Source organism: Melanerpes formicivorus, unplaced genomic scaffold (assembly GCF_026170545.1).
Source record: "Melanerpes formicivorus ecotype bairdi unplaced genomic scaffold, bMelFor1.0.p_v2 SCAF_24, whole genome shotgun sequence".
NCBI classification, from domain to species: Eukaryota; Metazoa; Chordata; class Aves; order Piciformes; family Picidae; genus Melanerpes; species Melanerpes formicivorus.
The window spans coordinates 12,402,028-12,417,197 of record NW_027142376.1 but is presented as its reverse complement, the minus strand read 5'-3'; the positions used below and the strand labels follow the sequence as shown (position 1 = coordinate 12,417,197).

The 15,170-nt window shown below is 42.8% G+C and overlaps 1 protein-coding gene across 2 annotated transcripts in view; it reads left to right on the top strand.

Annotated features, from left to right (window-relative positions):
* TRIM71 (tripartite motif containing 71) overlaps positions 1-15,170 on the top strand; it is a 62,216-nt gene that overhangs the window by 39,185 nt on the left and 7,861 nt on the right. For both annotated transcript variants that reach the window (XM_068152918.1, XM_068152919.1), the window contains exons 3-4: positions 3,351-3,518; positions 13,256-13,390. In XM_068152918.1, coding sequence (XP_068009019.1) covers positions 3,351-3,518; positions 13,256-13,390 — 303 coding nt within the window. The remainder of the gene's footprint in view (positions 1-3,350; positions 3,519-13,255; positions 13,391-15,170) is intronic.

Genomic DNA, 15,170 nt, shown 5'->3' with positions numbered 1-15,170 from the left:
ATGAACAACTTGGGGGTTTTACAGCTTTTGATTGCATCATCTCTACCCCCTCAGAAAGTGGAGGGATGTTCTAAGATATTAAGCATTGTGTTTTGTGTGCTAGCTGGGTGGTTTTGGTTGGTTTTTCTCTGCTTTTATGTAGCAGGGGGGTTTGTTTGTTTTAGTGTTTGGGGGATTTTTTTATTTGCTGGTTTGTTTTTTTTGCAGGTTGGTTGTGCTTGGGTTTGGGTTTTCCTGGCTTGTGTGTTTTGATTGCTTTGTTGGTTTGTTTTGGTGTGGTGTTTTTGGTTTGTGTTGTTGTCCAGACGAGTATTGCAAGCTGATCTCTGTGGAAGACTTAGTATTACTCTTCCCTGCCTCACCAGTCTTATATAATGAGCACAGGAGGAGCAGTTTGTTGCTTTATTAACAGTGCAGCTGAAGTGTGGGATGGCCTTTTCCACTTGCTGAAACTGGAAGAAGAGGCAGGCTCTGCCAATCTTAGTGCATCAAATCCAAACTGAAAAAACACTCCTGTGTTGTCCTACTTACATTGTTGGTGTGAACTTCTTGCAGGGAATTCCTTGTTGAAGCTTGGGGGGATTTGGCTTTTTTCCCCTTCTTTATTCTATTTAGAAACAGGCACAGAAACTTAATCTAGCAGTGTGTGACCTTTGTGGCCATGACCTAGGGACTGGGATGTGAGCAGGCTTGAGTTTAACAATAAATGGCTGGTTATGGTTGCAAGCACAGACAAGCTGGATGCTATGTTCTGAGCTCAGCCCAGCTGGCACAAACCTCCCTTGCTGCTCTACTCTGCACAGCTGGGTACTTTCCAGTTTAATTCTTTTGGAGTTGGCCCTACTGCTAGGTAGAGCTGATGTACAGACAGCCTGCTGGGTGCTCCTGACAGTGTGCATGTGAAATTCACCACAGGAGGAGAACTGGCCTTGTACCACTACCAAATTCGGGTGTTCTGTTGTAGTCTGTGTCCAGAAAGAGTTTCCTGTGGATTTCCCAGTTCACCTTGAAGCTGACTCTGCTGGTGGCTAACTCACTTCCCTGCTCAGAGCTGTAGGGATGATACATTTGTGCTTCTCCCGTGTATATTTGAGGTAACTGTTTTAAACAAGTGAAATGGAGATCCATCCATCACCATCTACTAATTTTTGTGCCCACATTTGTTAACTTTTTTGGCCTCAGATTTAAATGTAGGTTATTTTCACCGTTCTGTTTAGTAAGAGACAAATGCAAGGCTTTACCAATGGCTCTGTAGCATTTACCCAGGAATTTCCACTGCCATGTCCTGTGATCTGCATATTTCTGAAACGAGATTATTGCTCTTGTCTCTCTTCATTCTGAATTCAGGCATGATGTTTTCCAGTTATGATATCCAGTTGTGTTTTCCAGCACCTTTTAATGGGTGGTAAGAGGCAAGAGAACAGATTAAACTTAGTTCCTCTTTAGTTTGACCAGCTGGATGACTGTACCAGTGGTGCTCTTAACTTGCAGCAGGAGTGCCTGCGTGACAGGACTGATCTGTGGCATTATATTGAGCTTTTGCTTCTGGTGTTGACTGTTTTGAAGGACTACTAACAGATACAACTTGTTTCTGGACTTCTGTTCATATGGTGGTCATTTTCTTACTTTCAGCTGCACTGCTTGATGGAGGCCCCAAATCCTTTCTGTGTGTTTATCAGATTCATATGACTTAACTTGATACCCTGTCTTGGTTTTCATTCTCTCTCAGCTTCTCAGCTATTTAAGTGGAGTCATTCAACAACCTGTAATAAACATTCCCTGTAATTTCCACAGCAAAATGACAGAATTGGATGAGCAAGTGAACATCGTATCCATATTTAGACAACCGCAGTGTAAAGGCAAGGAGCCCTCTTTTGAGGAAGTTACATTTGAATAATGCACTTCAGAGCCAAGGCAGCTTTATGTGGGGGACCTGAGATTTTGCTTCAGGGCTTAGTATTGAAACAAAACCGAAATGTTAAGTCTGTTTCTCTACAGCAAGAGTTAATCTCCAAAAATGAAGAGAAAATACTTTAGTGAAATCTGTCGTGTGTGCTCAAAGACACACAGCTCTTTGAGAAACTAACCATAGGCTGCTTCAGCTGTTGTGCTTGTGACAGCCTAAAACGTCACTTTATGCAGCACAGGCCATCTGAGGGAATCACCTGTCCTCCCTTTTGAGAGGGAAGCAAAAGGGGGATGTTGTGTACTGTATCATAAGCAGCTGGATTTGGGAGTGGCTGGAGGACAGCTGTGAGAAAACAGGCATATTAAACACTTACCCAGTCTTTGTGCTCTTCCTTCTGTCTGGGAGGCAGATTTCAAGTGGCTGGTGATGTAAAAATTGGTTGTATGAAACCTTGCTTGCTGCTGTGTTGTGGATTTTTGACTTCCCATGGTAATGCAGATTTTTCTTACATTACACTCTAAGAAAAATACTGCATAGTTAAGAGCAAGACCGTGAGTATGGAACTTGGTGTTGAGGTGGTGTACTTCTGCACTTGCATCTTTCAAAACAAAACAGTTGCTTGCCTCTGAGAAAAAGCATCTTCCCTGGAAGTGTGCTATTTCTGTCTGCTATTTCCCTCTACTGGGTGGAATGGGAACAGTTATGGTTGATGAATGGATCCAACTTCTAGGCTACATCTTGGTGTAAGGCTTTCATTGTGATTTGAATATAGTTTAAGTGTGTTGTGAATAAAATGGAGGTTTCGTGGTTACCCACAGCTTACTGTTCTGTAGCATTCAGATGCTCTGATAAACATGCTGATGTTCCAGCGTTTCTAAGTATTACTAACATAGAAACAGTTACAGCAGAGGTGTTTTGCTTTGCTGTTAGGAGGGACAGGAGGGGACCTTGCCTGATATAGTCACTACCCTGAACATAAGACTTCTCTATTTTGAAAACAGAAGGTTGGTTCTCAGCATACAGTTCCCCCCTCACCCCCTTCCAGGGCGTAGATGTACTGGGGCTGCAGTTCTCCAGTACAGTGATTATTAAATGCCCCACTTAGAATGTGTTTTTTATACATGCAGGAAAAGTCTTCACCTGAAACTTGCCATAGATGACATCTCCAATATGTGAGTGTTGGCAGATGGCTTCCGCTCTTAAGAGGAGCTGATGTGGACATTCTTCCTAGTATTGTATTGCAAAGAAAACAATGACACTTCCATCTAACTGTTAGAGCATGATGCAGAGCTTTCTGGGAAGAAACTATTATGGTGCCTGTAATCTTCTGCTTTGTATCATTGAGCTGTTGGGTTGTTTGCTTGTGTTCATCTTGGCTCAACTATGTCTTTAATTCTTCCTTAGATAGTGATGCAGGCTGCGGTGTGTTCTTTCCTTACAGGTACTGCATTTCTACTGTGACACCTGTTCTGTACCCATATGTCGGGAATGTACCATGGGGCGACATGTGGGTCACAGCTTTGTCTACCTCCAAGATGCCCTACAGGATTCCAGGACTCTCACCATTCAGCTCCTGGCAGATGCTCAGCAAGGACGACAGGCAATTCAAGTAAGAGACTCCCAGTTTGAATATTTCATTCCCCCTTCCTTCTTCCCTACAGCTTGCCTGTTACAGGGCAAGGGATCAAGACAAAAACTTGCTTCTGCTGTCAGTCTTCTCACTCCTTTTGTTCTCTCAGATATGACAGAAGTGGCTCTGCAGCTGAAAACAAACTGTTGCTATGTGTTTAGCATTCTTGCAGCACAATCTTGTCACGTAAATCACAATATATATGAAGCTCTGTACAGATGCACATGGCTCTGATCTGGGATAGCAGTGCCAAGCTTGGGTTTGTGTTTACAGCTGAGGCTTATTTTGAGCTGTCCTGCAGTGCTTGTGCAGAATCTAGCACTACAGCTACCTGTGACTCTGGATGGTGGCAAAACTGAAGACACATCAAATACTAATACCTGTTAGATTGGTGTAAAACTTGTAACATGCCTGAGCCAGGGATGTGGAGCTATCTCCGTACAAGGCTTACTCTGCCCACAGAGACACATGCTGTAACTGCCTATTACTGCATTCTGCCTCAGCTATGTTTTATGATGCAAATATAAACACTTGGCAAGTACTGGAAGGCAGGCAGCACAGTACTTCAAACTATAGAAGACATTTACACAGGGAATTAATCTATGGGGATATGTAAATACTTAGTAACTACTATATGACAGAGGCAATATTTTTGCCTATCTAAATAGACTGAATAGGGAAAGAAAGCACAGTGGGGCATTTCACTGCACACTACTACCTTCTAGTTGTTAACTTCAGATACACTAGATTTGACCTGAATATTCTGAAACTCAACAATTCTATGTGATTACAGTAAGTTTGGTTTGTTTGTTGTTAATTTATATATTCCTGGCTTATTATTTTGAGTAAATGCTAGTAGAATGCCAGGTATAGGAAGTAAACTGACTTTCTGAATTGAGTGCTGTCCCAATACATGCATGGTACAAACAATCATGGAATTGTCAGGGTTGGAAGAGACCCCAAGGATCATCTAGTTCCAGCTCCATTGCTGCGGACAGGGACACTTTCCACAAGATCAGGCTGCCCAGAGCCATATTCAGCCTGGTCTTAAAAAACCCCAAGCAAACCCACTGTCTGCCCATTGTTGCTTGTTTCTAGCAGATGAGAAAGTTAAGCTTGTTCAGTAGGACAGGAGCAGCTACCTTTCCTTTCCTTAAGTCTCTGCACCCACAGAATTAAATAGTATTATGATGGTACAGGTAGCAAACTATTGGTTTTGTCTCCTGTTAGCTCGTTGCCCTAGAACAGGACCTGGATAGCTAATTTAAAACTTGGTCTTAAAACAGAATCATGCAAATATTAGCATCTTCCAAGATCGGTTTTAAACTGTCATGAGGCTCCTCAGCAGTATCCATACCAAAACACTTCATGTGTCCCCAAAATGAGCAAGGAGGAAGAGACTATACTAGTTTAAAGACCCTTACTGGTGCAGTGTTCAGAATTTCTCCAGGCTGTCCTAGACAAGGGTTTGTTTGTTAGTAATTAAATTACTGCTGTTGACCTCCAGGTCTTAGTCATCTAACTGGTGCAGATAAACCATCTGAGAAGAGACTGTCTCCAAGCAAAAATAAGCAAAGTATCATTGAGTACTACTCTGCTACTTTTGCATGAGTGCTTTTGTGCCTGCTTAATTCCTACTGGCTTCTTGCTCCCCTGTTTTCTTGTGGCTGTTGTGTTGTAGGTTCCTGTCATTGTGGTGAGCAGACTGCTTTATGATGGTACAGATAAAAAGGTGGCTATGCTTGTGTAACTTGAACAAGAAGCTTCACTGACCTTAGTTTGTGCAGTTCTGCCCTGGTCTAGCTAGAGCCCATCCTGGTTAGGAGGCTGTCTTTGGGAGTGTGAAACTGGGCACTTCTGTGTAAAGATTCTGTAAATGAAACCATGCTTTTCAAGAACTGAGTTGTTTTATTAGGCTAGTGGGTTTTTTAATCTGGACCACTGTACATAAAAGGGTAGTGAGCAAGCAAGATAAAGTTGAGGGGCTGGTAATCTGTGTGTGCACATGCAGGAATGGGAAGACCATGCAGCTCCAGGCTGCTACTATCTAAGCAGTGTCAGCAACAAGTAGAGGAGCATGCGATGCAGTTAAAAGCAGAGGTGCCTGACTCAAGGGTTGATGCAGTGAGCCTTCTCCAAAAGAAAGTTTTCATGGAGCAGAGCTTTCCTTGTTCTTGGGATGAGGGTTGTGAAGCTTTTTATTTATCCTAGGGAGGAGACAGCATGTCAGCATGAATTTAAACCAAACTCCAACTAGAGTCTAAAATAAACTGGCTTCAGTGCTTTTCTTCAAGTTTGGAAACAGTCAGCAGGCAAAGGCTAGTCCAAGCTGCAATATGATGAACATAAACCTGAGCTTTAAGGCTTGAAAAGTAATAAAGTGTAATGGTGGGACTGGTTCATACTGCTGTACTAGTAACTACTAATAGGCTCTGAAAGTGATAGCTTTCTGGTATGAGGTGTTGAGGATGAATGAGGAGGGCTAGTTGAGAGTAAAGGGGAAAAGGTGGAATTTGAAGGGCATTGCAGGAGGGACGAAATCAACTGGCTGGAGAGTATCTGGTTAACCAAAGTTGAAGGCTTTTAGGAAGAAATGTTTATTTAAACTCTTCCTGCAGCTTAGGAGGAAAGATTGTTTTTCAGAGTCTTTTTTTTTTACTCTTTTAAGAAAAAAAAAAGGCTGTCAGTTGGGATGCATTTCAGCCTCTTGATCCACTGAAGCCTGATGCAGTCTGTCAGTTCTGTAAAGTCCAAACATCCCTTTTCAAAGGAGTTGAAGTCCTTGCTAAGAAGTGGTAAGCCTGGCAGCAGAGGCTAGCTTGGATTTAGTCAGTGGGCTTCTGCAGCCGTGTAGGCTTCCCTCTGCTGTGCCTGTGCAGGCCTGAGTCCTGTGTTTCTAAGCGTGTTCCTAGCACAAGAGTGTGTGCTTGTATGCCTGAGTGTTGGACTGACCCAGATGAATGGCTAACCGTTCTGTGGGGTAACATTTTGACTGGGTCCAGCCTCCTGGCTGGTTCACTCTGGAGTGCTACCAGGACGTGACAGGGAACAGAGGAGAAACACACAATTCTGCTTGCAAGACCCCTTCCTTGTCCTAGTGGAAAGCTATCCCCATTGCTAGGATGCTTTCCTAGCTTTTTCAGAGACCTAAATTGATTCACAGGATGATATGAAAGCCAAAGCTGACCCTGGATTAATGGGATGAGAGGGAGAGCAAGACCACTGCCTTTCTACACGGGGAGCTTGTTCTGCTGCCTTGTTTTACCTCATGAAAGTGCACACTTAGCTGTCTTCTTTCAGAACTTTTTCCACGGCCTGGGCCGCAAACCGAACGTAAATCTGTTCCGCTGACTGACAGATGGCTGCTGCAAAATGTCATGCTCTTAAAATACATCTATAGATGTGTAATTGTATATATGTATGTATATGTGTGTAATCTAATGCACTTGCAGAACAGTAAAGCACCGAGTGCTCATTCCCATGTAGGGGCAGTTTCCAGGTGAACACGTTAAACTGCAATTTCAATCTGCTCGCGTCAGTTGGCTTAAAAGTAGTTCTGCTGGAAAACAAACACGCTCTTTCCTAGCCGAGCCTGTAGTTGGTTTTGCTGGGATGACTGACAGTGCAGGCTTCCACATTTAAATGAATGCAGTGAAACTGGTCATGTGCAAGACCTACAAGGAACCATTCTCTTATCTACCAGCATGAAAGCCTTAGAGGTCGGTGGTAAGGCAGGTCATCCATTAAGGCAATGGCTCTCCTCTCCCAAACCGTGGGGGGAGGTGAAATGAAGTATATTAACACTTTCATTCTAGCGAAGAGAGGTACTGTAAGAAACTTGGCCAGCTGGAGGAGGAAGCTGATCTGTTGCCTCTGCCCTTTAGTGGAAGCTTCCCTGTGGGTTGCCATATGAATCTGTGCTGCTGGGAGGTCGATACCTGAGAAGGATGGCACCACTGTGCTGCAAGGGATCATTCCAGGGCTGTCACATTGAGTTAGTTCAGGCACCCCTTCGTGCGTGGCTTTGAAGTCAAACGTGCAGGTTTGAGAATCTGAAGTGAATCTTGGTAAACAAAATGGAGTCAGTTGTGCTCTTCTAAGTCTGTGGAGTTCATCAACAAAAGTTGAATTCCTTTGTGCTTCTAGTTACCGTTTTGTGTTGTGTTTTAGTGAGTTCCTTAGTGTAGCCTATGAGCAGATGATTACTGGAGAAGATGGATTTGATTATGTTGCTGTCCAAACCGCTGTTTTGCCTAAAAATGCAGGCTAAAAGTCAATACTTGAAATAAAAACTGAGGATTTTTACTGCCAATTTCAGCCATAAGTTAACCTGGCTTCCAGCCTCCATCAGAGCTTGGTTTACATTTTTCTTTATGTGAGAATTTTTCTTACTAGCATTTGGGACTTCTTAGACTGAAACCTTTGAAATGCTCCAGCTCTTGCGATTTGTGCTATAGTTTCAACAACATTGCTGCTAAGTCTCTGCTGAGCTTGTGAATTCTAAAGCTGCAAGTCTGCTTTGTATAGGAACTCCAAATTCATTTTTCTAGTATAAGAGCATTAGAGTTTTTATACCCAGTTCTTGGTGCTGGATAAAGGTGGTTATTTAGTCCAAGTTCCCTTATCCTGCCCTAAAACAATGGTAACTCATTGGAAAAGTTTTGTGACGGGCCTTTATCTTTTTATTACTGTAAGGAACTGAAAAAAGACTGTGGATGGAGCACTTTGCATTTGGTGGAACAGAGCTAATTTGAGATACAGAAGACTTAAGGAAACCTTTCCCTATGTTTACTGTGCTTTTAAAAGCTACAGAGGGATTTGCCAGAGAATATGCATCTCAGAATTTATTTTTTCCCCCTTTAAGTAGGATTAACTTCTTAAATTCCTTCGTGTTTAAAGTGTAAATCCTTCATATTGAGGTAGGGAATTGTGTATTTAAGAGTCTTTAGCTGTTACCTGTGCTCTGTTCACCACTGAAATACAGAAGGATTCCTCTGAGGAAAACAAAAGTTTTGCTTTCAAGTTTGAATTTTGTCTCCAGAGGTTTGCACTTCCATTGGATAATATAAGACCAGCAAACTTAATTACTGGGATTTGTCTGAACAATTATGCCTCCCTCCCATCTTTTTGGATGGGTGGAATTAAAAATGCTAAGGACCTTTTCAAAACAATGTTCATCCAAGCTCATCTTGATGAGTTGCAGGGCAGTTACCATCAGCAGCTTTTGTCTTAGTGTTAGTTGTGCCATTTGCTCAAAAGGGCAATTTGCTGAACCTGTTATCATGGCTCAGGCTCTGCTGTTTCACAGATCTGAGTTAGCCTCTTCAAATAGCTCTGTCTGTGGACACACTGATTTAATTTGGTATTGGACTGCAGAAACCGTGCAGTGAGGGCATCAGCACCTTTACAGTAGCTCTGTGATTCTTGTTTGTAGGTGCTCAGGAGAATGCTTTGTAATGCTTTTTGGTTTCCCCTGGGGTGTGCCATGTGTGCTTCTGAGCACGATTTGGCATTTAAAAAAGGCAGCACTAGCAAAAACTTGGAGTAGGAATATTTCAAGACCATTATTTTCAAATACTCCCTAGGAATGGATGTCTGCATTACTTTCCTTCATGAGAAACCATGCTTGTCCCACCTACTGCTAGCTCTGTGTGCAAAGTTTCCTTCCTTTGTTGTGGCCCTCAGGAACATACTACCTGCACAAACGTGGTTATGTAAATTTTACTCTGAGGGATTGGAAGTACCAGTTTCAACCCTACAGTTTGTAAGAGAGATTGCAGAGCCCTTTTATATATTCATGATGCAAGGCACTGGTGCCAGCTGTAAAAGAATGAGGAGCAGTATTGGCCATCTTTTGGCCCCCAAGATGTATCTGAAGGGGGCCTACAGGAAGGCTGGGGAAGGACTTCTCAGGATCTCAGGTAGTGATAGGACTAGGGGGAATGGAATGAAGCTGGAGGTGGGGAGATTCAGGCTAGATGTGAGGAGGAGGTTCTTCCCCATGAGAGTGGTGAGACCCTGGAATGGGTTGTCCAGGGAGGTGGTTGAGGCCCCATCCCTGGAAGTGTTTAAGAGCAGGCTGGATGAGGCTCTGGCCAGGCTGATCTAGTGTGGGGTGTCCCTGCCCATGGCAGGGGGGTTGGAACTAGATGATCCTTGTGGTCCCTTCCAACCCTGAATGATACTATGATACTATGTCACAGGTGAATAGGTACAGCTGCAAAGAAGTGACTTATACTACAGTGGCCAACAGCAGGAAGCAAAATAACTCTGCATCACTAATTCAGTAACCCACTCTGTTCTTTGCTGAGCCACAGGCCTTGTCTTCTGTTTCCCAAGCATCTGAACTGAGTGACTACCTCATTCACTAGCACAGGAATAATTATGACATGCCATGGAGAGAGAGAGCATCATAAAAGCTGACTTTCTTTACAAGGATTTCTTGTTAAAAACATTGCATGATGTCTGACCAGAACATACAATGCTGCTGCTTAAGGAGCTTCCTAAAAAGCTGACCTCTGGCTCTGCACAGGAAATGCCTGCAGAACAGCAGGAAAGTTATCATGGTAGAGCTGTGGTATCTTGCAGTAATCAAAGAGAACAATGTATTTCCACGTAAAGAAGGCTTACCAAATTTGTACTTGGAGCTCCAGCTGCTGGTTCAGATACTTGTATTTTGCTGTTTACCCCCACGTGCAATACCACTGCCTACTGCTGCATGTTTTGATGCTGGTCATCCATCCTTGGGCTGTTCTAGCCTGTTCTGACAGAGTGCAGAGTCATGTGAATGTTACCAAAACTTTACCAATACCTGCAACAAAGTTAGAGCCTTAGTGTTTTGGGAATCCTTCACTGATCTGACCTGTCCAGACTCAGGCAAAGATAAATCCAGATGATGATTCAAGTTGTTGGTAGGAAACCTTGTGCTATGAAGTATAGTCACTTGCCCTTCCAGTTCCTACAGGTGATAGACAACAGAGTCCGCAGGGAATTAATACCTCTCTTGCTGTGGTGGAGTTCTTATTAAGCTGGACTCTGGTTTTAGTGAAGAATTGTGAAGAAAGTTGAAACTGCTCTTGGTTGTAAGGTATGAGGAAAACATACCCAGACCACTGTCTGAAAGGGTACTGCTGTACAGAAAGCTCAGACAAACAAACCAAGATTTACCTGCTTTCAGAGATGTGCTTGGTGAAGGAGTGGATAACCTATTGTCCCTAACATGTCTCAAGGAGAGGGTGTTTTGCTGTCCTTGGCAAGAATCCTGGTTTGTTTTGGAAGTACATACCTTTGCCCTGCAGTAGAAGCTGGTTCTATGTTTCAATGTTAAAATAAACATTGATAGAGGCAAGACAGTCTTTTGTACAGACTCTTCCAGATAGGACTCAGATCTAAAGCTTGTATGAATCCTTCATCTTGTGGCTTCATCTGCTTTGCTAGTTGTAATGAGGTTTTTCACTTTGTCAGCTTGAAATTGAGCCAAATTTATCAGCCAAAAGCTTTGTGTGAAGGCAGGTCAGGTCTGCCTCCAGTGGGCCTGGGATATCTAGGCTTTCCATGAATTTGGATCCATTTCCTGTTTAGAAGGTAGCAAGTGTGGCTGTAGCCTGGGAGATGCCTTGTGGAGACATGCCTATCTTATTGAGCCCTCTCCTTCAAGGGCTGTGAGCAGCACTCCTATTTTCCTCTGCCAGCTTGCACACTTCTTTGAATTAAAGAACAGAAACATTGCCTTGTCTGACTTTCTCAGAATTGTCTTCATCTTGTCCCCAGAGAGTAATAAGTTCTCCACTCCCTGTGTGTCCCAGAAAGATATATCCAATTCAGACTAGCTGTCTTAAAATAACTCCCTGGAATGGAAGTGTCCAAGTAACAGTATGCTTCTATTTTTATATCTTAGCTTTCCCATTGTTGACACAAACTAGATGCTGCTGAGCTTGCCAGATCAGACTTGGAAAACAACAAAAAGCCTTCTCTGATTTCCTAGACAAAGCTGGAGCACGTTGGGTAGTCCATAGATTGTTGCACTGGGTGGTTCTTAGATTGGTGGTGTGTATTCATAGGTGGAATTAGGCTGATGATATTTTCCACAAGGCTCTGAGTGCACAGTAAAGCCTTGAATGACATTTTATCAAGCCTATATTTCTGAAGGTTAAAGATGCTTTTTGCCAGAGTATTCCTTAGCTACCCAGTCTGAAACAGCTCAAGTTCTGAAGGGACTCAGACCAGAACGAGGGCAAGGTGTTGTCAAGTCTAAAATGCAATATTTAAATGCTTCTGGCTATTTTCATGGCTTTCAGTATGGAATACAAAAAATGAAGGTGAGTTTGAGTTCCATTATCAGTTGTCAGCAACTTGCATTAAGCTGCTTATATATACTTTTTTCTTTGGAAGCACTCTGGGGCAGTTGTGTCCTGTGTTGGTAGGGGTTTAGATCTCTTGTGTGTGTTGTTTAATATTAAAATTCTAAAATAAAGTACTGTGATGTGTCAAGCTTATGGAAGGAGAAACAAGTAAATGCTTGATGGCACAGTCACAGAATCCCAGGATGGTTGAAGATGCAAGGGACCTCTGAAGGTCCTGTCCAACCTTTCTGCCCAAATAGGGCTGCCTAGAGCCAGTTGCCCATTATCATGTCCAGACAGGTGCTGAGTGTCTCCAAAGGAGGACACTCCACAGCTTCTGTGGGCCACTTACACCAGTGCTCAGTCCATCCTTGCAGTAGATAAAGTGTTTTCCTGATGTTCAAAGGGAACCTCCTGAGGTTCTGTTTGTGCCTATTGCCTCTTGTCCTGTCACCAGGCACCACTGAAAATGGCTCTGTCCTCTGTGCACCCTCCCTTCAGGTATTTGCAGGATCCTACCTGAGCTTTCTGTTTTCTAGGCCAAATACTTTCACAGAGCATCATTTTGCTCTAGATTTTTTAATAAACAAACTAGTATCTTTTTCACCTCTTAGAAGTTCACAATCTTACCTGGATGTTGGCTCATTGTATGACAGAGGTGTTGAAATGGAGAATTGTGATTCTTCAGACTTGCCTGCTCTTGTTTCATCTTGCTTGATTTTTATGCCCTTTCCTGCAACATTTTGTGAAAATAGGAGCAGTTTGGGAAGGATTTTTCAAGGAAACTTGGAGACTTCCTCCTTTCAGATATATTCTGTGTATTTGCAGAACACTACTAGAAAATGTCTTTTAAATACTAGTATTACAAAGTTACTGGAATTGTGTCTCTATCCAAGCTGTAAAGAACTGTATTAATGCTTTTTCTTTTAAAACTGATTAAGCTCACATTCTGTTAGGAGGAATTTCTGTGCAGCTCAGATACAGAGAGAAGTCTGTCCTCCAGTATAACTTCGTACTAGAAGCAGAACCATCACACAACAGTGGTCAGAACCATTTTGAGAGACAAGGCAAACTGGGGCTTTTGTATGTAAGACAAGACAAGTGTGAATTTCTGGGCATGTACCTTGTTTTATGTGCATGGTGGCTGGAGTTGCACAGGGAATTAATTGAAGGACACAGTGATGGTGTAAACTCCATGTAATTGATGCACTAAAAAACTATGTCAGTTTTCAGGCTCTGGGATGTGTTAAGACCTAATAAAAACCCAACAGTTGTCACTGCCTTCAGCTGAAGATTGGTGAGATGTAAGCAGCAGTCCATTTCTGATTGGTTTGGTTGAGCCCTAAGTGTTGCCTTGTTTTTTGTTCTCCCCAGCTAAGCATTGAGCAGGCCCAGACTGTGGCAGAGCAGGTCGAGATGAAAGCGAAGGTGGTACAATCTGAAGTCAAAGCAGTGACTACTAGACATAAGAAGGCCTTGGAAGAGCGGGAGTGTGAGCTGCTCTGGAAGGTATGCACCTTAGATTTGTGGTTTGAACTGCTGAGAAGTACCTTTTCAAACTGGAAATGTGACTTTTAACTGATAGCCTCCCAAGGAATGTGATATGGAATCACAACAGGTTATTGTGAACTCATTTTTCTGTGGGTGGCAGGATGCTGGATTCTGACCCTGGTCAGCTTTGTGCTGAGGATCTCTTGATCTGCAAAGCTGCTTGGGTTTCTGCAGGGACTGCTGCCTGCTCCTCACAAGTTGTGTGAGCACTCCCTCTGCTGGCTCCCCAGCTCGGTACTGGTTGGAGAGGAGATCACCTTTTAACACCTTGTTTGAAGAGTGCCTTTAAAACCTCGTTAAATATGTTGCTGTAGACTTAGGTGTGTAGTATGTGGATTTCCTTACCTGGTCCACTTCTCAAACAAAGGACAGCAGCAAAGCTGTTTATGCTGTGTCCTTTGGAAGAAAGAGTATTAGAAAATCTGCAGGATTGACTTCTATTATCCCTACACCAAAACATTTTATTCTCATTTCAAGGTGGTGTCCCTCTGTGGTTTAGGGTTTGGGTTTTTTTTGCTAACAGAAAAGAATAGTCTCCAGCAGGAGTGCCTGCACAGTCCCAAATTGCTGCACTCTCTTCAGCCAGGATGCAAATGTGATACTGGAGTATCCTTTCTTGGAGATCTATTGAAATACCTGACTTTTAAAAAGTATGCCTTACCTGCCATGAAATGGCATGTTTGTACATCTGTTCTCTGGTCACTGTAGAACCAAGGAGTCTCCAGACAGTGAGTTTTGTCTTTCATTAAAATACATTGCTTGTACTGTTCTGCAGCTGAGCAGGCATTTGGTTATAAGGAAATGTATTTCTGCAGCAACTAAGCAATTACATGTTTCTTAGGTTGTGCAAAGCAGGTGTCTTTGATTATGCTCTAAAGTATCCTTTGTTTGTTTGTTTGGGCTTTATTTTGTTCTGTGTGGGTTGGTTTTTTTCTTCTCCTTGTGGTGGTATGTTTTTTGTTTGGTGCTTTTTTTTGTTTCCCCCACAACTAAAGATAAACATAGGCTTATATAAAATAGTTACAAGTAAACTCTTTTTACTTTGCTTCAGTCCCCCAGGCAGGGACTGGCAGCAACTTTGAATCATTTGAAGTGACATTCTAAAGCATCCTGTTGTAAAGCACTAGCTCTGCATGATTGACAGTGCTTCCAATAAAATACTAAAGCAACAGGACTCTAAAATCCCTGCAGATAGATGTCTAGTTTTATTCAGTCTTATGAAAACAGTTCTGGTAGCAGGGGAATGACGAGAGACCATGTGCTTTAGCTGATGCTGACTCCTGGCCTCAGGTTTGAGTGGTAGCAGCCTGCCTTCTGAAGGTGATTTCAATTCTGGTTTAGAGAAGCTTCAGCCTCTGCTTTATTTTGGGAGTCTGCAGTAATGTCTTCTCTGGAGTCTAAGGTATACCTTTGGATGACTTGTCAAGTACTACCTTGCAAGTAGAAAATAGAACAGCATTTGAAGAAGCAAATAATAGCTAGTAAGCAAGTGACTCTTGCTTTCAAGTAACACTGGTGATACAGGAGATCTGCAGAGCAAGAATGTATGGCTTTGTCTGGAGAATGGGAGAGATTAATAATCCTGAATTTGGATAAATGTCTTAATTTCTGCTTCTCTACATCCTGGCTCTTAGAGGCTTGTTCTGCAGTTCTGTGTTGGCATGCTGCAACAACTGCACCACTGATTCTTAGGAAGAGCAACATTAGGAGATGTTTGTGTTACGGGTTGTCTTTCCTG